Raw genomic sequence first — 24,278 nt, forward strand, 5'->3', positions numbered from 1 at the left:
TTTTGTGTACTTTCAGATGGCATCCCAATTCAAGATGAATTTCCGCAGTTTCTGGAACATAGTTTATCTGTAATTTTTTGAAAAAATATTTAAATTAATTTTAAAATTTTACAAAAAAAAAAAAAAAAAGAAGTGTTGCTGTAGAGTGCTAACTCATTTCTTTGTATATTGTATTTGTGGGGGGAATGGAAATGGCAAAATCTTGTGAGAAGTGTAAAACGCAACAATTTGGAAACACCAGGGCACCTTGGTAATTACACAATAGCTGTAGCTCATAGTTCAGAATTTTAAGACAGATTCTAATATGAAATGACCTAATGGGTTTGTTGACTATTGCAACTGCAACCACCTTTTTCTCCTCATGAAATAGCAACATCCCGCCCAACACCCGTTTATTCAAGGTCAGCTCAAATACTAAATAGTTTAATTTGAGTTTATTAAACCTAATTTGGATAAAAAATGGCTCAGTTCAGCTTAATTCGAGTTTAACTCGATTTTATTATTTGAATCAATTATTTAAATTCATAGTTCGATTCAATTTGAATTAATGGTTTGATTATGTAATTTGAATTTGTAGTGTATTGACAGAAAGACGTTTTATCCAAATAATCTTCAAAAATTTTAATTCTAGTCACAAATTCGAACTACTGAATTTTAGCCAAATTTAGTTACGAATTTGAATTATTGATTCGAGTTAGATTTAAGTCGAATTGAGCTGAACACCCTTAAGCTCGAGTTTGATTTAAATTAAAAAACAAGCCAAATTTTTTAGCTTGAGTTTGAATCAAATAAATTTGAATCGAGTTAAATTGAGCTGAATCGACTTTCGAAACTAAGGCAACTCCGAGCATATTCAGGCCACCGATATACCTCCTCACCCGCACTTTTCAAAGTTACAAAATCCAAAAACTGATAAAAAAAATAACGAACACCTATGCTGTGTTTAGATCTCTACGTTTATGTCTGATGAATAAAAGCTTTAATGATTCTATTTGCGTTGTTTTCATTTCATTGTTGGCTTAATCACATGTATTTGAATTGAATCTTTATCAGAATACATTTATAGAGAAGTAGCTTTCATGGCTTCGACCATTGCTGCGAATCACGTTATTTCTTTTGGTAACCCCGAAGCTGCCTTCTTTTCATGTCTAGCTATTTTCACCTCTTCACCATTTGTTTCTTTTATTGTAATTATACTTGTCTTCTTGTTGCTAGTCGCTTTCTATACTCTCGTTTTTGGTCCCGTAAGTTTCTTCGCTGTGCTTGCTGTTAATGACTTTTTTTGTTTGTTGTAATGCGATGATTTTGGGGTCAGGTTATTAACTACGCTTTGTTGCTACTGTTGTTTATTCTATGCCGTTGCTAATTGCTATGCAGATCTCCATTGTTGTATTCTAACCTTTTTAACATTTTTTTTTGGGAATTCTATTGGGAAACTTTTTTGGAGTCTTATATGAATTTTTTTCTAATTTCATTGATTATATCGAATCTGTCTACAGTAGAGATTCAATATGTTCATATTTTTGAATATATAGTTAGCGAAATGAGTTTCCTTATAAAAAAAGACATGTTTTCGTTCTCATTTTCAGGTACCCAGATGCAACAGGTCAAGTGAAGAGTGAAGTTATCATTTACATAGGGACATTCAAATTTTGTTTTGGAGAAGATGTTGTGTGCATGTTCCGGTGAGCAGTTCAAATTCGAAGACGCACCACAGTCACCCGAGTCTTTGGCTACGAGAGATTTCTCGGCGAATGGCTTCTCTTCAAGGGCTACGGGAGATTGGGACTCTAAACTTGAGGATATTCAAGTGGATGAAGCTGAATCAACTCTCAAAGAAGCTCTTTCCCTTAACTATGAAGTGGGTTTTGTCCCTAATCAAGATCGACTCATTAATTCATAGCTATTCGGTTTTTAACAGTTTCTAAGTTCTTGTTTGAATGCGTTTCCAGGAAGCACGGGCCCTGTTGGGGAGACTTGAGTACCAGAAAGGGAATTTTGATGCTGCACTCCAGGTATTCCAGGGTATTGACATTATAAATTTAATCCCAAAAATGACCAAAGCTATTGTTGAGAGGACTCGGCCCCGAAAGCCACGTTCCAAGGGTGATAAAGGTGATGTTGTGCCTCTTGGGGTAATGTCAATGCATTCTGTGAGCTTACTTCTGGAAGCTATCTTACTCAAAGCAAAATCACTGGAAGAGCTTGGGCATTGTAAAGGTATTATCTTTCACCCTCCTGTGACAGCTTAATTGCCCATTGCCTATACTAAATTATCTAAGTAAGATGTTGTTATGGATGATCTAGTATGACAGAATTTTGATACTGCATAACCATCTTGTGAGGTCTTCTTGGTGGCCCCTATAATGGGACTGCACAGGAGTAGGGGTATGTAGTAGTTGTTTTTGCAAGTCAGAAGTACAAATACCTCTGATACTTTTTTATTTTTCTTTACTCAGAGGCTGCAAAGGAGTGCAAAATAATTCTGGACGTAGCTGAATCAGCCCTACCTAAGGGAATGCCTGAGGGCATTGGTGTTGACTGCAAGTTGCAGGAGATTTTGCACAAAACAATGGAGTTGCTCCCACATCTGTGGATAAAGGCAGGCTTTCTTGAAGAAGCTATCATTGCATATCGCCAGGCTTTGCTCAAGCCCTGGAAGTTAGATCCCCAGAAGTTAGCAATTGTGCAGAAAGACTTAGCTGCTACGTTACTCTATGGAGGTGTTGATGCAATCCTTCCCACTGAAGTCCAGGAATGGGGTCCAACGGTCCCTAAAAACAACATTCAGGAAGCAATCTTATTGCTGTTGATACTCATGGAAAAAGTGGCATATAAGGAAATAAAATGGGATGCAGAAATTATGGATCATCTGACTTACGCACTCTCAGTTACTGGACAGTGTGAGTTGTTAGCAGAGTATTTGGAGCAGGCTTTTCCAGGTGTCTACAATCGAGCCGAGAGATGGTACTTTCTGGCTCTTTGTTATAGTGCCGCAGGCCAGGATGAAACAGCTCTGAACCTGCTAAAGAAGATTTTTGGTCATTCTGAAGCAAAGCATAAACCTCATATCCCCGCTTTTTTGTTGGGGGCAAAATTGTGTTCCCAGGATCCAAAGCATGCTCACAAAGGGATAAAGTTTGCTCGTCTAGTAATTGATTGTACTAGTCATGAAAATGAGCGTTTTATTTGTCAAGCTCAAAATTTTCTTGGCATTTGTTATGGAAATGCAGCAAGAAAGTGTACATCAGATTCAGAAAGAGTTTTCTTTCAGAAGGAGTCTTTGAACAGTCTAAATAGTGCTTTTCTGAATGGGAAGGAGGACCCAGAAACGATGTATTATCTTGGGCTGGAACATGCAGTGCAAAGGAATTTAGATATGGCTTTTGACAATGCACTTATGTTCTCTGATGCAGTAGTTGGAAATACAGTGAAAGGCTGGAAGCTATTAGCACTTATATTATCTGCAAAACAGCGACTAAAGGATGCTGAAACCATCGTCGATTTCGCTTTTGATGAGGCTGGGAAAATGGATCAGTTAGAACTTCTTAGATTAAAAGCTGTCCTTCAAATTGCTCAGGAGCATCCCAAGCAAGCAATAGAAACCTACAGAATGTTGCTTGCAATGATTCAAGCACAAAGAGAGCTTCATTCCAAGAATTTAGATGAAGCAAAGTACTTTGGTTCTGAGGTGTGTTCTCTGAGGTTACAGCATATGGATTCACATCTCATATATCATAAATCATCATGGAGATTTCACTTTCACTTCTTGGTTTAAGCATGCTACTATATAGCCATTAACTGCCATCCCTCTCTGAAGCTGCTCCTCTTCTCTTTGTCTGCAAAGCAAATACGGCTGCACCTTGATACCCAGTGTTTTGTGCACTGATTGTGATATTAATTGTTGAATGTTCATAAATATGCAGCAAATATTAATTCAGGTGTTCAACCACCATAATGGAGAAGTGACTTAATTTTCCCCTATTAATTAATATCTTCTACTATCTTTTGCAGGTATTAACAGGAAAAAATTTGGAAATTGCAGCTTGGCAGGATTTGTCTGCGATTTATTTGAAACTTGAATCATGGGCTGACGCTGAACTTTGTCAAGAAAAAGCCAAGTCGATTGAATTTTATTCTCCCAGCGGTTGGCATAGAACAGGTAATAATCTTAACTGTAACGTTGATGTTTGGCATGAAAGTTCAGAAATTTAATTCCCATGACATGTTCTAGGCATGCTGCTCGAAGCTCAATCACTGCACAAAGAAGCTCTTGTTTCCTTCACAATTTCACTGTCTATAGAACCAGATTATGTACCCAGTATTGTTTCAACGGCTGAAATACTGATGAAACTTGGTGGCCAATCTCTCCCAATTGCCAGAAGCTTTTTAATGAACGCCTTAAGGTTAGATCCTACAAATCATGATGCTTGGATGAACCTTGGACTGATTTCGAAAATGGAAGGCTCTTTACAGCAAGCGGCAGACTATTTTCAAGCTGCATATGAGCTAAAGCAGTCAACTCCTGTTCAAAGCTTCGTGTGATAGTAATTTTGCATTAATCTCAAGCAGACAACGGCAATTGAATTGGCTGCATCACAGAAAGGAGTCCAATAGCATATGGCTACGGCTCGTTGACTCACTGTTGCTCAGTGAGCAACTGTCATTGTTCAGTATCTTTGAGTTATTCTTTGTCAATATCAGAATGTTAATAATATACAGGTCATACGCTTTACGGTGAATCACAGAACCTTTTTATGCTTCGATCTCCGGTGGAAATCTTGTAATATTGTTTCACCGCCCAGGTGAATTAATGAAACGTATATTTCTTTAAGATATGGTATTTGCACTTTGCAGATGTGAAAATTGTGAAATTTAAAGCAGAAAGAAATCAAAATCAAAGGAGGCATCAAAGAAAGAAGCAGAAATGACTTGTTAACTAGCATAGTCTATCTAAACCAATTCATCTAAACTGCCACTTAACAGAAGATTTTGTCATCAATGGTTTACAATGTCTAATTGCTAAGTCTAATAATCTGATTATAGACCAGTATTTTGCATGAATTTCTTTTATCATTTACTCAACCATAAATTTTTCAATGTGACATAAATAAATAAACAGAGTTCGTCCATCAGTTGGTCTGTCAAACATTTGCTGGTAAAATTTTCAGCACAGAGATCATAGAGAGGCTGCACAGAGGTAAAAACTACTTAAAAAAAAAAAAAGGGACTAAAACAGTAAAAGATAAATAATTTAAATCTTTTCAACTTTATTTTCCGAATCCATAGTTAATAAATTAAAAAAGAAAGCAATTACAGAAAACTTTTAACTGACGGTAAAATGGATGTTGTGTTACTGAACATTTGCTTATGGCAAAGTAGAGATATCGGTTGAACGAATCATAATATTTACCTGGCAGAAAACACCAACTAAAAAGTGAGGGAAACAAATTTCTTCAATCAAAGAACACTCTGAATGCAAGTGTTAATAAGTGAACTTGTTTTCAGAGACTTGTATGCATCCACATTTAATCTCATATTCTGCTGGCTTCATCAGGTTTCTCTCGCAATAAGAAATCTCAGACATAAGTAAACATCTTAATAGAAGCAAACCTTAGGGAATATATATTTGTTTGCGAAGAAATTCAGCTGCAGTATATTTTTTCACCTCTATCATTAGATATTAATGCCCCAGAATTATATCATAAAAGAATGTACATTTAAATTCTAAAATATTTGAGTGGAAGGTAAAGAAATCAACTATATTCAATATTTGTATGCAAAAAATTTACTTACAATAAACAGTTGTAGTTAAGCAGGCAACAGGCACAACCTCAACTCATTTGCCACTGCACCAACAGCACAAACAACAAATTGTCAACTTGCATCATATAGTTAAACAAGAGAAATGGTCTAAGAACATCTTAGAGACTTAAAAGAGCTTCTAACTTTGACAAGGAAGGAAAGGACAACCTTAAGAACTGAATCGCCGGTGTCAGAATTTGAAGATTGTTTTGCCATTCCTTGCATCTGTGCACGTGCAGCTTTTCCAGCAGCTGACTTTTCAAACTGTTCTTGCCTGCAATAATGGCGTTTCGTAGCAATAGCAGAATCCTCTTCAACACAGAAGCACAGCAAAAAAAAAATTTACAAATCTATTCCTGTGATGAATGCAAAACGAAATGAAATTTATAAATCCAAACTCAATTGTAAAATCGCAAATTAAATTCTACCTAAATCTGTACAGTTTTAAATTGAAGTAAACTATGACAGAAGATTATGAGAATATTATATGCACAAACTGCAAAGAGGTTACATTTGAAGAAGCCCTTATTTAACAATAAATTTATACGGGGTACTAGTATTGTCAACAAGTTAACATGCAATTCAATAAGTCAAACCCGGGATCATGAAGGTGATTCGAAGAATTGAACAGCAAAAAAAATAATAATAATAAGTAATCGTTACCGTTTCCAGGCGGCTTCGGCAGCTTTGGCTCTGGCCTCTGCAGAGGCCAATCTCTCTTGTTCTTTTCTCTGCTAGTTGTTGCCTCCGTCGAAGCAAGCAAAGCAGCGGCCCCCCCCCCCAACCCCCCCCCCCCCCCCCCCCCCCCCCCCCCCCCCCCCCCCCCCCTCCAAATTTATTTTTTGGTTTTTTCACTTTTTTTTAATCAATAACGTATGCATAGATTTTGATTCGGATTAAAGTGTAGGCCCATGACTTATTCAGAATTGAATACTGAGGAGCTATAAAAATTAAAGGCCAAACGACTAGTTCCCACCCAAGGTATGCTGCAATTTTAAGCTTCTACCTTTTAATTATGGAAGCACCAAACACTTACCTATGATCGGTTAAATTTAACAGAACCCTAATACCTGAAAATTTTATCTCTTTTTGCCCCCCTAAACTTAAAAACTAAAATTTTTCCTTAGCCTAAGTTTTAAAAAATGGTAGTTTCACCCTAGGGTTTCGTTCTGAAATCTTCGATGACATTACTGACGACATCTCCCTCTTAAAGCATCATCTTTTTCCGGCGATCTTTTTTCTCCCATTTGGATGTCCAATTGGCGTCGGAGAAACCTTGGGAGACGAACCCCGATGAAGTTCTTCGTCTCCCAAGGATTCTCCAACATCGATCGAGCGTCCAAATGAGAGGAAAGAGATCACTGAAAAGAGAGGATGCTTCGGGAGAGAGATGTCGTCGGCAATGGAGCCAGAGATGTCATCGGAGATTTCAAAACGAAACCCTAAGGTGAAACTGTCATTTTTTAAAACTAAACTGGGGGAAAATTTTAGTTTTTTAAGTTTAGGGGAGCAAAAATAGATTATATTTTAGTTTATTTTTTAATATTATAGAGAAAATGACCATTTTACCCTTACCACAGTTATTTTTAATTAGTCATAGGTAGGTATTTGGTGTTTCTATAGTTAAAGGGTAGAAATTTGAGATTACAGTATACCTTGGGTGGAAAATAGTCATTTGGCCAAAATTAAACTCTAAATAGTGAGGTGCCATTTGGGCTGATGATAGGTGGTTTTTGTGTCCAAACAACCATTAGAAGGGAAGAGAGATTGTTGGTGATGGGTTTGATAATGTATTGCAATGAATCGTCAGACAAAAATGGTTGTTGAATAAAAATAATATATTTTTTTAAAATATAAGTAAAATGTTTTTAATTTTGAGGGGAAAAGCTGCTAACCCTAAAATATAGAAACCTAAAAATAAAAAAATAATATTTTAAAATTAAATCAGGGAAATACTTAGTTTTTAAAATTAAAATGGGAAAAGTGAATAATTTTTTTTAAATAAAATCAATAAATTTACATTTTTATTCATGATATTAACTATAAAATTTAATAAATGGATAAATATTTGAACTTTTTAAAACTTTGTAGATGAAAAATTTGAAAATGCACTAAATCTTAGGTGAGGATAAATCTTTTGGCCCAATATTTAATCAAATATTATAACATAGAGGATGACATAAATTATGCATGGTATATAGAACTTAAAAGTAATAAACCAAAAAAAAAAAAATTGACTACTAAGAATAAATTAAACAGAATCCATTCAATGGTCTCCTGACTAACAAATACCTGAATTTCTGAAGCATATTCTTTAAAACTTATGTCTAAATCAATCTTCCTTGGTCAATACCTTAGTTTTATCAAATATAATGTGAAGACTCCAAAAATGGTGAAAGTAACTAAGGAAAATCGATTTCATTAAAACCCTAATTTTGTCATAACTCAAATATCCTAAAACCTAACAAAAGATTATAGTGATAAAAAAATCTAACGAAAGTTTGGACAAGGTTTTAAATTTTCAGGTTTTCATAAGGAAGGCTTTTATTGGATATTGATGGTGTAAATTCTTCATCAAATCTAAAGATAATGGTTTTGGATCTAGCAAGAGATTGAGATAATTGGTTTAAGATTTTGTGACAAAATTTTGAAAAATGAGATTTAAATAAAGAAGATTCGAAAAACCCTGGGAATGTGTCACTTTGAGTCTACGATGTTTTGGATTTATTAAAAATTCACAAAGATGTCATTTTTATTTTATTAAAATATGTGGTTTGGACTTGACAATAAAAACAAGTGGAGTTACATGTAACTCGAGTTTAATTTGATTTATAAGGAAGCCTAACTCATAACTTGTGCTTTGATCAAGTTTAAAATAGATCAAAGTTATAAATTGAGTTTGAATCAATTCAAATTAAATTCAAACTAATATATAAGAGGCTTTGAGCTATTAAGATTCAATATGTCTATCTCTTTTAATAACTTGAATATTCAATTTTTTAGTCACATTAGGTAAGCAAATGACATAAATAATAGAGTTAAAAATCAATATCAAAGGGTTATCAAAATTAATAAAATACTAAAATTTTTAAAAAGAAAATTTAGGTTTTTAATTTTGTTATATTTATAAAATTTTAATTTATTTGATATAATAAATATGAGTTTGATTATTATATTTTAAATTTATCTATTTAACGTAATCGGACGGATCAGCGGGTTGCCATAGGAGAAAGTTAGAAGCATAAGCCAAATAAACTAATAAAGGCAATCAATATACTGCTGTAAGTCTTGTCATTAAATGTTTAAGTTCCTAATGGATCTGACCCGGAAATTCGGGTCAACTAATTGTACATTCCGTGATGGTTCACTCGAGCAATCCCTCATTATCACGAAAACGCGTGTTTGAAGATGGGAATTTCTGAATTCTGACTGATTGAGAACATGAAGTAAAAGTTCTGATCTTCTTCTTGCGAACCAGGAGAGAGTTGTTCCTAATGGATCTGCTCTTGTTTTACTTATCATAATTTACATTTATCCACATGCCAAACGTTAAACTGAATTTTTAGCCTAACCCAAAATATGTATAACTTTACATCAATCAACAAAAACAGAGGATCAGATTATCATCTTCACCAGCTTTTTCGATTACCACGTAGCCCTCGTGATTGATCTTTCACAGTTCCAGAGTGAGATTGATTACAAATTGTCTTGATCTTCTTCTTCCTTTCTTGGCTTATTTCATTTGTCGAGTTCTCTCCCTGTAATGCAGGCACTATGTACCATCCAATGGAGGTGCAGAGAATTGTAAATGATCGCCCAAAAAATACTAAAAACAACAAAATCAAGATGATAGCTGCCGGCAAGTAATAAGAGGGTCGCCTCCAATCTTTCAACTTTATATCATTCCATGAAATATTCTTCTTCTTCTTAGTAATAATCTTATCATCTGACACAGATCTTGATAGCTTGCCTTCATCTTTTGGTTGATCTACTACAAACTTATCTAAGGTTTCTGCTTCATGCTGTACAGGCGTCTCTTTGATATCATCAACACTCTTGGTTTTCTCTTTCTTTACCTTTATCACGATTGGAACACAGTCATTTGTATCTTTATAGACGAAACGAACTAAAGATATATCTTCTGAGCCCCTTTGTGAATAAATCTGTTGCTTTTTCGCTTCAAGATCAGTTAGAAGTGCAGAGAACTTGTCTAACCCACGCTTCGAATATGGGTTATCCTTGTTACGGCTTCCGCTGAAAAAGCCATTAATTTTTTTTGCTTTCCTCGGCGACGAAGTCTCCATCTGAAAACGATTTTAGTTTGCTGGTTATGGAAGAAATGGACTGGCTTAATCGCAGACGAAGAAGTACTCATAATATATAGAAAAAACTAAAAGAAAGTCTGCCGATAAGACCAAATCCACGCGAACTTGTCAAAAATGAAAATAAAATAAAATAAATTCATAAAATTTATCGAAGCTTCGACGCATTTATGTTTCGGTTCGTTTGACTTTCTTGGAGAAGAAGGAGCTGCCGGTCAAATTTTAGAGGTGAAAGGAGTTACGGTTTCAAAAAATTCCGTCTAGATGACGCGTTCAGGCCAAACCAAATTGGTTGGGTTGACCTGAAAGGCTAGAAGTCAAGGTGAAATGCAATATATAATTACAGTAATACGTGGGATAATTAAATCCATTCACAAATTGAGTTTACATTCCGTAATTACTTTTATTTTATGCATAAATGTCAATAATCAATAGAATCTTAACATGAGTAATTGCTAACTAATCATCATTAACTATCAACATCGTTGGAGTTCCTTCGGTTTCATGTCTGAAAGCAAAACTTGGGAGGGAGTCTGTGGCAGGCCAAAAGACTTGTTCCCGCCCATGGATTGGCAACATCTCAGCCACTTATGGGTCAATTTTTTAAAATCCAAATTTTCATAATTTTATTAAAATTTTGTGTTAGATTTAGAGATAAAAATATTATTTAATTAAAATATTTAAAAATTTTATCAAATTTTCTTTTAAGTTTAAAAATCTAATATTTTCTCTTATGTAAAATTTAAAAAGCGATCACTTTCCTTTAGATAGGTTAATGATAGAAGAAAAAAGTTCAGAAAAAAGAGAGAAATTGAGAGAGAGAGAGAACATGGTCGAAGACGGTGATGGATGTCAGAAATGGTGATTGGAAAAAAACATTAGAGAGAAATATTTACTTTTCAAACTTTTAGTAAGAGAAATTATTATATTTTTAAATCTAAGAGAAAAATATAATAAAATTTTAATTTTTTTAATATATTTAGATAAATGATATTTACTTTAAACTTTAACAGTGAATTTTAACAAAATGATAAATATTTGAGTTTTTGAAAATAATAAAACTATATATACTTATTTTTTATACAAAAATATATACACACTTATAAATATTATTATATAATTAGATGATTTTAAATTAAAAATAAAACAATACTTAATTATATAATTATATATATATATATATATATATATATATATATATAAAATAAATACATATAATAAAAACTGAACAAGTAAATATAATGGAAGGGGTATCTTGATCTCCACTGCAATTGAAAAAATTAATGGAGCTAGAATGGTCTATAAAAGTGAAATAACAAGTAATTAAGTGAATTACTTCCACCTATAGTTTGAGCTTAAGACATTTTTCTACCCTTCATTAATATAAATAATATTTTTCATTTAAAATTAAACTTATTTAATAAAATAATTGATGAAAAGGTAAAATTATTATTTTATTTTTTAAAATTATTTTATCACTTTAAATTAATAAAAAATTAAAAGATAAAATTTTTAAATATTTAAATTATACAAAAAAAATACTTATTTTTTAATTTTATATAGTAATTTTTTTTAACCGATCTTAATTTTAGATTAAAAAATATCTTTAAACCAAACATTAAACGGGAAAATGTTGTTTACTCAGATAAGTTTCAAGTTGCTAAAATAGTGAAGGGTATTTCCGACATTAAGACAAGTCTATGTATAGCATTCATCCGTACAAATGAATTTTAAGTAAAGAATGGTGGTAAATTTGGATGTCACTTTCAATGAATCACGGGGTAAATAATACTCAAGAAAACGTGAACCTTGCATTGTATTAATTAATGAATCATACAGCTCTTGAAAATGCTCCTCAAAGTTTCCTTTCCTTGACTTTTATCCCTGCGCAAATTTTCCATGACTCTCTAGAAGACGTTTATGTTTATCTAACTTTCGTGGGATACGACAGAATTCTATCCCAACTCAATCCACCAAAAAACAAAAGATTTTTTAACATTATTGTTAAACATTTTGAAATTCATCTTGATCCAGAGGCTCAAATCTAGACTTTCTTTTCAAAAAATTTAGTGCTTTACTGGTTTTGCTAACTTTAATGATATTGTTTAAGCTGCTTTGTGTAACAAATAAAACTTTACAGCTCCTAGGATGAGTAAGTTACAATCAGAAGCCTAACTTTACAGCTCCTGCAACAAGTAACATCACAACTTGGAAGCCTCTTGGGAAGGTGAATTCACACAAAATCACAGAAAGGCTAAATGATTATAAGAAAATGCCCTTCTTCAGCAATATTGAGTTCATCACTCCTTCGAATCAAACTTGTCATCATCCTTAAAGTACTACTTATCCTGCACTGCAGCAGCTGTGGGTTCCTTTGCTAACCACACAACTCCATTGTGAGCTTTCTGCAGGAGGAATTATGAGAATTTTACCTATGATAGATATTTAAACAATCCAATTAAAATGATTTGTGTCATTAATCCATTATAAATCAAACCTGTACTTAGCAGGATGAGGGTCTTGATCAAGACGGTATTGTGAATACGATAAATCTTGCACATCTGTCTAGCAATCAAGATTAACAGCTGCAATAAGTCCATAAGCAATAATTGGCAAGAAAAAAGCACAGGGCGCTGGTTATTTTCATTTTGATAAATTATGCTAGAGACAAAATGGGGAAGGTTAAGAGTCATTATCAGACCAAGTTTTCCATAGTTCTTAGTCAGATAATCTTAGACAACACATTGATTTGTGGGAGTTCCATATGTAGCATGGCACATAACAACTAAAGCAATGCACTAACATACTTCCGAGGGTCACTGCAAAGATGGGCGTCAACAAGATGCACTGCAGTCAACTGCAAGAAATGAGGAACAGACTCAAGATTTGAATAATTACAATATCAAAAGAGCAAAATCTTAATTCAGCTCAAACTTTCAAAGTTCCAGGAAAGGTAAGAATTAAACATACCATGAGGTTCAACTTTTTTATGAGTATCATTATAACACTTTCGGCACTGGAATGAATGCAAAATAGTTCAACTTGGTCAGGAAAATCAAAGAGAAGATAGTGATCTGCAAATTACCAAAATCTTTACAAAATCCCAGCATGGGGCATTCCGAGAATCGAACTCGGGACCTCTCGCACCCAAAGCGAGAATCATACCACTAGACCAAATGCCCACTTGAGTTTCTCCAACCACACAGATTGTTTTGTAAATTTCCAAAAGATTCAAGGTGGTAAGTGGAGAAACAGAGGAAAAGGTGATGGTTTAGGTGAGTGGTCCATATAAGTTCGGCACATGATTGAAGATTAGGTGTATAATTGCAGAGTGTATGCTTAACTGGAATATTCACATGGGATGATGGGAATAATTGTTAAAGCAACACGAAGAACATCATCATAATCATCATTCATCTACTTCTACATCTCATCTGGCATCCCACATATCACTCTCACTTTTACATCCAGTTTGGGCTCCTCTAGCTTTCCAGACTTAGACCTTTCTTCTACTCTAAGAAGCTGAACATGAAAACAAAGGCTGGTATTCAATCCTTTTTTTACATCTGCCATGCATAGTAGAATGATACATGATATAACCATATATGTATTATTGGTATTAAACATCATTAATCAAATTATTGATATGCAGGGAATAAATTAAAACATAATGAGATCAGAAATTCACCTGAAATAACAATCCAGGAGAAGTGAAAATAAAATTAGTAAAAGGCACTAGTCTTCAAGGTCCCCCTTACCATGCAACACAACTAATGTTGTGGTCCATTGTAGACAGTGAAGATATTTCATATGTTGATTTGTATGGTAGTGGAGATAGGAGCCAGCTATACAATCTTGTTCTGTTATATTATCTATCAACTATACTAGCCAATATTCAAATATACTGTTATTTATTTTGTCCATTTATGTCAAACAAATATCCGGGAGACAAAGGCGGTTAGGTGCTTCAAAGTTGGACAAAATGATTGCCCAACTTTAATTATCTTTAACTCAGCTTTTGGTTTCAGCAATCCTCTACAGTCCACATTGCTTTACCCTCATTCTCTTTTCACCTCCTCCTGTTTTCTTCTTACTATTAGATCCTGAAGAAAGAACAACTCATAGAAGGGAGATTGTGTAGGCTGTATTGGTGAGGTTGGAATTGAAAGACATGGCATCATCATTTGCAGGAACAACCCAAAAATGCATGGCTTGTGACAAGACTGTGTATTTGGTTGACAAATTAACTGCCGACAATCGTGTCTACCACAAAGCTTGCTTCAGATGCCATCACTGCAAAGGAACCCTCAAGGTTTGTGTACAGAGAGCTTTTCTTCTCTTTGGAAATGGAGTTTCACTTACATCCTCTTCTGGCATATGATCTATAGCTTCTTCAGTGTTTGTCTTTTGTTCATTGTACTAGCGTATTTCTAGCTACAAAATGTGGTATTTTCAGGTTTAGATTCATTCACCAACAGTAGACTGGCAAATTGTGTATAAAATTGTTGAAAATTCTTTTCGTTGTAGCTTTCACATTCAAATTCAAACTTAAACTGTGCTTTTTGTGATCACTATTAGTTCATCTTAATCACTATAAAATCCTGGAATATGAACCTGGAGTATGGCACTATGTCTATGAAGCTTTAGATCTGCCCAATAAGATCAAATCATAATCCACAGACGAACTCAATGAACCATAAATTTTACACTTCTAAAGTAGCGGCAACTGACAGATGGATATATTTGCAGCTTGGCAACTACAATTCCTTTGAGGGTGTCCTTTATTGCAGGCCACACTTTGATCAACTTTTCAAGAGAACAGGCAGTCTCGAGAAGAGCTTTGAAGGTATCAAATATTGCAATTTCAATAGAACCCAAAACATCTTATTACATTACTTGATGACTGATAGTTACCTTGTTTCCTTTCAACTCTCTTTCCAGGGACACCAAAGATTGTTAGACAAGAGAAACCTGTTGATGGCGAGGTAATTCACTTGGATTATATATGCTTTTTATTAATCATACAAGTATTTCCAACACAAATGATTATGAGATGCTTTGTACAGAAACCCAATGCAGCTAAAGTCTCAAGTATGTTTGCTGGAACCAGGGAGAAATGTTTCGGCTGTAAGAATACTGTTTATCCAACTGAGAAGGTAAAAATTTTACTCAAAGAAAACAAGCATAAGCACATATTCTGGGCTATAAGTTTTAACATTTATTAGATTCCCATATAAACTATCAACTCTAATCATAGTTTTCCTCTGCTCAAAGGTTACTGTCAATGGAACTCCTTATCACAAGAGTTGTTTCAAATGCACCCATGGAGGTTGTGTAATTAGCCCGTCCAACTACATTGCTCATGAAGGCCGGCTGTATTGCAAACACCATCACATTCAGCTCATCAAGGAAAAAGGTAATCTAAGCCAGCTTGAGGGTGAGCATGAAAAGGATTCCATGAATGGAAAAGAAGCTGCTGCAAAATCATAATCTGCTGCAATGTTTCAGTCCTTTCTCTTTGTCATCCCATTTTCTTCTGCCCTCCATGCTGCCAGTGATCATAATCATTTTCCCTGCAGTCCAAAAGGCTATATGCTAAGACGTGAAATTTTTGGTATTTAAGTTGAATTCCTGTGTGGTTTTGTTTGGCATGTTAAATACTTCGGTGTACTTGTGGATGCTGAGTTGAGACACCAAGAACCTTTTGATTTACAATGTATACTGTTGTGAGACGTCTTGATGTGATTTGTGAATTCGTATTGCATCCTGTTAGTTTTAATCCATTTTTATGAGATTACTGGCTTTGAAGGACAATTGAGAATTGGTAATGCAACACTCTAGTGGCTGTTAACTCCTTCATTAATGACACCAGGGGAGCACAAGCAATTAAATTATTGCAAATCTGCATATTAACTTGTCAGCAACTTACATATAAGCAAATCTTTCACTAGGAGGAACTTTCTTTATGATAACCCAACTATGCCGTCTCAGTGGTTTTATAATGAGAAACTTTCTTTACAAAGGTGAAACATTCAAGCAATAAAAAGAGTATGAATTCGAAACTTCCTGAATGCATCAAATTTTCTACCTGCGTGGAGGGGTTATAGGGCCGACTCAAGAGTTCCTTGTTAAAAAAATAAAAAACAACTGTATCTCAGAGTCATTAGGTTAGTCTCAACTCCCAACTGCAAACTCCTCAATTACAAGAATGATTTGCATACCCCAGATCACGCCATCAAATTTGCTGAAATAAACTTGCATCATTGAATAACAGGCTTAGAACCTACAGAATAATTCACAGATGACACCAACAGGCAACACACAAAGAGGGCTATGACTGAAAAAATACCCTGTAAGCCTGCAGTTAAAAAAAGTCTATTATGTACGCTTCAGTCGGAGAATCCATAACATGGAAGCAGTCATCAAAACCAACCGCAGATTATATAGGCATTCTCCCTCAACTACAAAATTTGAAAATTTTTATGATTCACTTTCATCAGGAGAGGAAACAAAAAAGAGAGAGAGAGAGAGAGAGAGAGAGAGAGACAGACAGACAGACAATGCAAAGATACTGTAAACTTGAATTGAACTGGATATCTAAGTCCCTCAAACTGGTTCCACCAAGGATGGCTTACCAACGAATTATACTGTACTAATCTTGTTCCTAATGCTTGTTTGAGAGAATGGGACCATGTGCATGCAAAAGGGATACTAAAAACCGAATAGTAAATAAACAAACAAGGTGTTTGTTTATCATAAACATTACATCATTTATTTCTGCAACAAAGTATGGTATACAGTACAGTCAACAAATAACATCCAGAAACAAATCCATTTTGTATACAAAAGAACCTAAACATGTATATGGCCACATCAAACCTCCACTGCATCAAGAAGACAACCATCAAGAACCATATGTTTGAGGTCTATGATAAAGTTGTCCCAGAGAAACCCAAATCCAAATGTCCCATTATGGTACTGCCAGATCCTTCCCTCCCCTTGTCGAGGATTTGCAAAAGACCCTGCTGAATCTCGAATGACTAGATCATAACTCGAGTTTATGTGCATGATGTGAGAGACCATGGATGAGGGACTTTGGCAATGTGTGTGATTTGCCTCTGCAGGTGAATGATGGTGTATGCGACTATCATAAATATATTCTTCCTCCACTGAAAATGGAGACTCAATTAATGTAGCGTTTGATGTCCAGAACACAGGGGCAGCGGAGCAGGAGGACAAATCACCAACCCTTCGGCAGATGATACCCCCAATATCATAGGCCACAAGATAAAAATCCAAGTTAATGTCATCACATATTCCCTGCAATACGAAGCCGGAGATAGACATCAAACAAGCAGAAACGACAAATCCCTGCATGCCATCCATCTTCCAACAAACTACGAAAAAAATAAGTAACAATAAAGAAAGTAAAATGGGCAGTCATGCTGACAAGAGTCAATGTAGAACTTCAAATCGGCAAATCAAACATGCTTTTAACCCAGATTGGGCCAAGTGGGTACCACTTTCCACAGCATAAAATTGTAAACTGAAATACAGAGCTTGCAGAAGCACCAATTAATCTCCTTCACAAACATTTTCCAGAAGCTAATTTGAGGCAAGATGTTGTCCACAATACCTTGAATTATCCATAATTCAGCAGAGAAACAAGCATTGCTTCTGAGATAAATTGGCAAATATAAGCACATACAAAAATAAAAATGATTCATTACGGCCATCTTCCTCAAACTCTTGACACATAACCTGGACTAAAGTGGGTACCAGTAGATAAAATTGTAAATAAACTTTTCAAAAAGACAACAATATTAAAAATACACAATTTAGTACCATTAATGATTTTCAAGTCAAGTCAACAGTATTTTACATATATCTACAACATCATTAAGAACTAATAGCCATAAACAGATATCAAGGACAAAAGAATTTGATTAACAAAGAAATGTACAAAATAATAGGAAAGGTTTTCACAACACCTTCCATAATCCCTGCAAAGGCCGAGATGGCGTGGGTGAGCAATCCACAATCTTTACAAAATGCTCGGGCTCCCACCGTCTCTTCCCCAGTCTCTCCTTCTCCTTCCTCCTCTGTCTCCTCCACGCTCTATCCCCAAATGGAGATATCCTATTGGCGAATTGCATATACATTTCCGTTACCGACAATTCCCCAGAACTGCTGCCCTCACTATTGTCTCCTCTAGAATTCAAATCCATCAGGCTAGGACTCCTCCCAAACACGGGCTTCCCAAGTTCTCGATAATAATTAGCATAATTTTCCTCAACCAGAATATGAGAACTCCCCACAAAATTAACGTTAACTGAAACCAAATCCTCAATATACCCCAACTGACAACATTTTACAAAATCATCCCGTAATTTAATTTCTCCATTAAGCTGGAGAAAGTTTACGATTTCACCATCGGAACTCAAACTCATCCGTAAAAACGGAGACTTTGAGACATTGTACGTACCATTTTGCGAGGGCGACACCCTAGAGCCAGCGAGATACGATGGGCCCCACTCGAAGAAAATTAACGGCGGGGATGAAAAATTGATCATAGGTTGACCACTTCTGCGCCAGAAACCGATGAGATTCTCCCATTCACTGAGAGTTTTGTAGAGAAGCTTGTAGGAGATCTTGCCATCCCCCCATTTCTTGATTTGAGTTTTAGAGCCCCATCTCCTATCGCAAATGGTATACCAGAGCTTGCCATCGCTTTTACACAGCGAAACAAACCTTTTCGATGTGCAAGCGAAGTTTGCGATTTCTCTTGGGGTAAGAAACGATAAAACAATTAGTTGAATGTCTTCGGGGAAATCAGAGAATGAAAATGAATTCATTTCGGCCATCCTTACGAATTTCTGTCGGTAGAGTTGTGTGTTTCTGAAAAATTTTGGTGGAAAAGAGAGATTAAAGAGTTGCGTCCTCCTGGGATTTGGCAGATTCTCGGAGAAGAGGGAATGATTCCGTTAAATTACTGTAGAAAAGATGAAAGGTAAAAGCTATCGGGGTAAAACTGTAATTTTGATTTTGGATGCCCCAGTATCTCGAGAGTGTAAGATTGAAAAGGCGCTGCAGAGTGCGTAAATCAGAGCATATTTTTATCATGTGCCATGTGGATATACCATCAAATATTATATGTGTTTTATGATCTAATATAAAATAATATAATTACAAAAATTATATGTATAATAAAATATATTAAATTAATATATTATATAATATAATATATATTTTATGTTGATATATTTTTTAAAGAAAATGATGATATAATAAATATGTAATGAGAAATTTTAAATTTGTAAATGTATTTATGTTATTTTTTAAAATAATAATTTGTTAATTAAATTTTTTATTATTTTATTTATATATATATTTTTAAAATCATATCATATGATATAATATAATATATGATAAAAAATTAAATTTTTAATATACAATTCAATTATCATGATACAAAAAGATAATAATTTAGTTCATAAAATCTTATTTTCAATTTATCCTTTTTAAATGGGGAACAGATTTTTTAATAAATATGAAGATAAAAATTAAAAAAAAAAGATAAAAATAAATATATATTTGACTTATTTTTTTTAATATACATCCCCTAAATTTTTATATATTAAATTATTTTTAATATTTTTTTCTAACTATGATAAAAGAAGGAAAATTATAAAAAATTCTCTCCATGATGGGAGCGAAAGAAAAGAAAATTTTCTCCCGCAGGAGGGACATAGATTTTCTATCATACTCAAATGAAAATATGGTAGAGATATGACAAAGTTTCTCCTTGAAAGACAGACGTGATTAAGAGGCTCACTATACCTGCCCCGTTGCCTTATCTACGGATATTCTTACATCCGGCGGACAACTTCAATGCGTCAGTTTTTAGTATGTTATGAGGCTTTGAAACTATCACATGCCAATATTTAACCCTCTCCCCCACGGCGCCTCTTCTCTTTGCTTGAGCAATACGTATACGGTTTTGAATGATTCGTTACTAAAAGAGGTTCAACAAGAAGGGGAAAATATTAAATTACATTTCTAGTTTCTACAGAAACGAAAACCATTGAAAAGATATACAAGAGGTCTTCCTCGCCCCAACTACACACGCGATCACAAGATGAAACTTTCATTCATTTCTCAATGGTAGATGATCTGGTTCGTCGAAATTTCCTCATGTCACCCTCAACAGATGCCGAGGCTTTATCAGCGATCCGATTCCTTGAATCACGACGCTTCGACCTTCCAGCACCCACCCTATCACTGCCGTTAAATATTTGATCCAATAGTCCCCTGACCGACTCAGGAGTTAAATACGATTTGTTTTGTAACATGGATGAATACAAATTCCAGAAGTCGGTATAAACAGGAACAACAAATTTCAGAGTCGCTTCTCTGATTTGCTCTCTCAAATCACCATCAGGAATATTATAAGATTCAATGTGCTTTTGTGAAATCTCGTCAAAACTCTTCAAAAAAGCTTCCATTTTTTCTCTTATCAGAACTCCAACATGGCTGGTCTCGTTGCTCTGCCTTTTCAAATCTTCTTCCTCCAACAGCCTAACAAGGGGTCCCCAAGCTTGCCTTTGATACAGGTAAGCTGATTCCTCAGCCACACTCTTGTATTTCTTTTTCATGTATTGCTCTCCCAATAGTTTTCCCAGTTCTGTGTTTCTACTTTTCATGTAAATGTACCAGTAAGTGTTCATGGCAAATACATGGGGCAGAACTTTGTCCTTGTAATTTGACCGTTTTGATTCGACGTTTCTTTGGAGAGCTTCCATTACATTAAAAATTGCATCCTTGAGTAAATTCTCGTCTGTTTCAGGGTTAGGCAAAATCCCAGCTTTCCATATTTGTTCTGTTTGAAGGACTTTGGCCATTGGTAAGCTGTAAGTCTCGGTTGCAAGGTTCTTGAGATAATTAATGGCATATTTTACAACTTTTGGAACTGAGCCATCTTGTGTTGGAGGAGAACCATCTGCATTTCCTTCAATTTTGAGGCCAAATTCCCAAAACACTTTGCATGAAGAATGGACGAGTAGCTTTTCTAGTTTTCTAAATCTAGTACAAATCCCACTTCCTGCTTCCCCTTCAAAAATCTCTGAGAACTGGGTCTTAAGTTTTTCCAAGGAGTTGAACATGTCCAAGAGCTTGAACAACTTCTGTGGCTCTTTTCTACTCCTTGCAAACCCTTCTCCAAATCGAAAGAAGACTGCCATAAATTTGTCAGCAATCTTGACGAAGCATTCTGACCAAATAACACCGTCCAAGATTCCTCCAAATACTTGGATGCAAAGTTTCTTTTCTGATACAAAAATATTTTTCACTGCAAATTCAAAATGTTGAATCCAAAGAGTTACTGCTGTCTCCAAGCTCGCCCACTCTATTTCATCAATTTCTTCAGGAGTGTGTGTCCGCAAATAAGCAGGGTTTAAACGCATTAATGCTTTCGCTGCTCTTTTGTGTCTCGCCTGTTAAAACATATTTACGACAGTCATCCACCAATTAATTATGAATTAAAAATAAAATATTATTCAATCAAAACTAATTGTTTGTTTGTGTAAACTTGAATAGAAATTTTGGCATAGAGCAATCAAATTTGCAAACTTACCTTGACAAAAATATCGATACATATGTCCAAACAATCACTGGAAGCCAAGGTTTCTGAGATTCGCTTAAGAACTTGGACCTCCATGTCTGTAGCCAGATCTGAACTCACCATCTCTGCTTCTTGATCTTCATATGCCTCCCCTATGCTTTGATGCTTTAATTTCTGTAGCATACCATCAAATTCATCCTGCAGATTCAACAAAGCGTCATCAAGCAACCCGTCGAACCTCATGGCATCAACCTCAGTTTCATACAAGGCCTTGAGAGTCACCAGAGTCTCCCTCAACCTCTGTGTCCTATATTGATCAGTGGCTTTTGTCCTGCTCAAGAACTCCACTACCTCTTGAAGTTTTTGAATCACCGGCTCACCATCTTGGCTTATACTGTTTGTGGTCACGTCAAGCCGATCAATACAATCAACATATTTTATCAATTTTCTAAGCCTTTTTTTGGGATTCTCCTCAGAGGATAGTTTGGAGGAGACTTTAAGAAGCTTGCGTTGGAGAGATTCCGCAAGTTTGAAACCATCAAGGAGTTCAATTGCCGGAGATACGGCTCTGTTGATTCTAGTTTCGAGGGCCTTTGTGGTCATAGCCAAAGAATGCAAAGGTGCTACTCTCCTTGCAGCTGTCGTAAGTATCTCTTCTGTAGAATCAAACTTCTTCTGCATGTTTGCTAGGTCGTCTTCGAGCTTGGACGAGGTTAGTAGGAGTTTTTTCAAGTCTGTGCAGGCTAATTCGAGCCTCGCGAGCATTGAATCCTCTTCGCCAAGTGCCATGGGTGGTGGGTCTTAATCTTGTCTCACCTGCTGAAGAAAAAATCCTGGTCCCTGGAGATGTTTAATCAGTTGACAGCATTACAAAATGACTGAAATAATGGAGCCATGGATGAAAACTGAAGGGTATCTCGTCAATGACAAGAACGATGATCTCTACTTAGGACAAAAACGACAGGGAGGTCAATATGGAGTCTCGATCATCTCGATAGAATTTTAGTAACAAATGGCATTAGCCTATCCTAAAAGAATAAATGCATCCAAGGAATTCTAAGAATAAACAGTCGATTTTCTTGGAACAGCTGGAATCTTCCTTTGTTTTTCTCAATATGTTTTTTCGTACTTATTGCCCGTACGTGACAATAAGATGACCAAAAGTTTCTTGAACTATATGATTTAGTATTCTTAGGGTTAGTGATTAAATCTGATATTTAATTTATTTAAGGTTAATTCAATTTCGAAAGAATGGTTCAATTTATATGAAATTTTTTATTAAATTTTTTTTTATGTGATTAATTCGGTCTACTACTCATCTATGTTCATTGTTATATTATGATTTCTTTTATGTAAATTTGGCAAAACAATAGTGGTGATTATAAATTGTCCTCCCTCAACTTTTGGGCAATTTTGAATTCATAGGAGAAGAGGTTAAGTATGTAATTACGTAATTAGCTACGTAGCTCCTAATACAATGAATCTAAATATCTAAATAATAACAATTGATCATGTTATCTCACTAAAATTGGAGATGATAGTACAATCTTAGGATGGAAAGTAATCTCATGACTACAGAGGATTGAAATGACACATTAAATAGATCATGAGACTAGTTGAAACTATCTTGTCTTTCTCTTCATGTTGTTTTTGGATATAAATAATCACCTACTTGCATTTAGGGTTATTCTGTATGTAAATAACATGTTTAGTTATTGGTCTTATGTCTAGTCGTTTCTTCAATGTTGCTTGTACATTTGACACAGGAAAACTCTAAGTGTACAATAATTGTCCCCTAATTTTGGAATGTGAAAAAAGTTTCATAAATTTTTCACCTTTCTACACAAATAAATAACACATAGAGGATTAAGATCTTTGCCTTGTAACGCGTTGTGAAAATGATGTTTCCACTTTGAAATCAATGAATGCATTCACAATCAATATGCTTACTGTGACAGTTCAAATCACCATAATTTCTTATTAGATATGGTTTGTGTAGCTTATTGGATTGATGACATATGTTACCAACTGGACTTGAGTGACTAGGGTTGATATTCATTCAAGCTCATATTGTTTATAAAAATGTTTTTGCTTTTAACCCTAAAAATTATCAAATCTTTTGAATTCTCGTCATTTTTTTTTAAAAACCCTGAAGCATTCACAAAGTCTTCAAGTGATTAGAAACATACTTTTAAACCCTCAAATCTTTTAACTCTTTTCATAGTTTTTCGAGTGATTAGCATCATAATATCTTTTATACCTAGATGTACTAGAACATTCTCAACAACCTATACACAAGGTGGGTTTTCTTTGACTTCATATGTCATATTTTGCCTCTTTGGTTTGAGTGGTTTACTTTTTGGTGGTTAGTGGGTAGCTCTTTAGGGTTTGGTAGTAGTTTTTGTCTAGATAGGAACATGTTGTTAAGGTTTTGGTTGTTACTAACACTAACAAAAGTTGTAGATATTTATTTTTGTCTTAATTTGTAGGTAGTTGGTCATTAGTTGATCCTTTGAGTTAAAGTAAGAATA

At 34.9% G+C, this 24,278-nt stretch overlaps 5 protein-coding genes, 1 long non-coding RNA gene and 1 other non-coding gene across 12 annotated transcripts; 2 read left to right on the forward strand and 5 right to left on the reverse strand.

Annotated features, from left to right (window-relative positions):
• The first annotated feature begins 1,100 nt into the window (after positions 1-1,100).
• LOC123229537 (protein NPGR1) lies at positions 1,101-4,834 on the forward strand. Of its 3 annotated transcripts, none has more exons than XM_044655417.1 (6): positions 1,101-1,119; positions 1,590-1,861; positions 1,953-2,220; positions 2,460-3,691; positions 4,015-4,162; positions 4,235-4,834. In XM_044655417.1, the coding sequence occupies exons 2-6, from the start codon at positions 1,667-1,669 to the stop codon at positions 4,543-4,545; spliced, it is 2,154 nt and encodes a 717-aa protein (XP_044511352.1). In that variant the 5' UTR covers positions 1,101-1,119; positions 1,590-1,666; the 3' UTR covers positions 4,546-4,834. The 3 variants fall into 3 exon arrangements, with proteins under 3 accessions (XP_044511352.1, XP_044511353.1, XP_044511351.1); XM_044655418.1 differs by lacking the exon at positions 1,101-1,119 and adding an exon at positions 1,228-1,244; XM_044655416.1 differs by lacking the exon at positions 1,101-1,119 and adding an exon at positions 1,301-1,386.
• Positions 4,835-5,239: 405 nt separating this feature from the next.
• On the reverse strand, positions 5,240-6,610 carry LOC123229539. Of its 2 annotated transcripts, none has more exons than XR_006504908.1 (4): positions 6,469-6,610; positions 5,974-6,116; positions 5,797-5,849; positions 5,240-5,413 (listed from the first exon to the last, which is right to left on the reverse strand). It is a non-coding gene; the product is annotated as an uncharacterized LOC123229539 (long non-coding RNA). The 2 variants fall into 2 exon arrangements; XR_006504909.1 differs by having other exon boundaries at positions 5,974-6,161; positions 6,469-6,603.
• Positions 6,611-9,434: 2,824 nt separating this feature from the next.
• Positions 9,435-10,109, reverse strand: LOC123229633. The gene has a single exon (XM_044655552.1). The coding sequence runs from the start codon at positions 10,107-10,109 to the stop codon at positions 9,435-9,437; it is 675 nt and encodes a 224-aa protein (XP_044511487.1).
• A 3,128-nt stretch (positions 10,110-13,237) lies between these two features.
• Positions 13,238-13,309, reverse strand: TRNAP-UGG. The gene has a single exon. It is a non-coding gene; the product is annotated as a tRNA-Pro (tRNA).
• Positions 13,310-14,084: 775 nt separating this feature from the next.
• LOC123228612 (LIM domain-containing protein WLIM1-like) lies at positions 14,085-15,906 on the forward strand. 2 transcript variants are annotated; one of them, XM_044654042.1, is made up of 5 exons: positions 14,090-14,439; positions 14,877-14,973; positions 15,069-15,112; positions 15,194-15,283; positions 15,402-15,906. In XM_044654042.1, the coding sequence occupies exons 1-5, from the start codon at positions 14,299-14,301 to the stop codon at positions 15,615-15,617; spliced, it is 588 nt and encodes a 195-aa protein (XP_044509977.1). In that variant the 5' UTR covers positions 14,090-14,298; the 3' UTR covers positions 15,618-15,906. The 2 variants fall into 2 exon arrangements, with proteins under 2 accessions (XP_044509976.1, XP_044509977.1); XM_044654041.1 differs by having other exon boundaries at positions 14,085-14,439; positions 15,069-15,283.
• Positions 15,907-16,872: 966 nt separating this feature from the next.
• Positions 16,873-19,218, reverse strand: LOC123228656 (F-box protein At3g12350). 2 transcript variants are annotated; one of them, XM_044654113.1, is made up of 2 exons: positions 18,119-19,205; positions 16,873-17,447 (listed from the first exon to the last, which is right to left on the reverse strand). In XM_044654113.1, exons 1-2 carry the CDS (start codon positions 18,989-18,991, stop codon positions 17,001-17,003), a joined length of 1,320 nt encoding a protein of 439 aa, XP_044510048.1. In that variant the 5' UTR covers positions 18,992-19,205; the 3' UTR covers positions 16,873-17,000. The 2 variants fall into 2 exon arrangements, with proteins under 2 accessions (XP_044510048.1, XP_044510049.1); XM_044654114.1 differs by having other exon boundaries at positions 17,393-17,524; positions 18,119-19,218.
• Positions 19,219-20,152: 934 nt separating this feature from the next.
• LOC123229398 (exocyst complex component EXO70I-like) lies at positions 20,153-22,735 on the reverse strand. The gene is made up of 2 exons (XM_044655178.1): positions 21,760-22,735; positions 20,153-21,619 (listed from the first exon to the last, which is right to left on the reverse strand). The coding sequence occupies exons 1-2, from the start codon at positions 22,534-22,536 to the stop codon at positions 20,279-20,281; spliced, it is 2,118 nt and encodes a 705-aa protein (XP_044511113.1). The 5' UTR covers positions 22,537-22,735; the 3' UTR covers positions 20,153-20,278.
• Positions 22,736-24,278: the final 1,543 nt, after the last annotated feature.

Source organism: Mangifera indica, chromosome 11 (assembly GCF_011075055.1).
Source record: "Mangifera indica cultivar Alphonso chromosome 11, CATAS_Mindica_2.1, whole genome shotgun sequence".
Classification (NCBI taxonomy): Eukaryota; Viridiplantae; Streptophyta; class Magnoliopsida; order Sapindales; family Anacardiaceae; genus Mangifera; species Mangifera indica.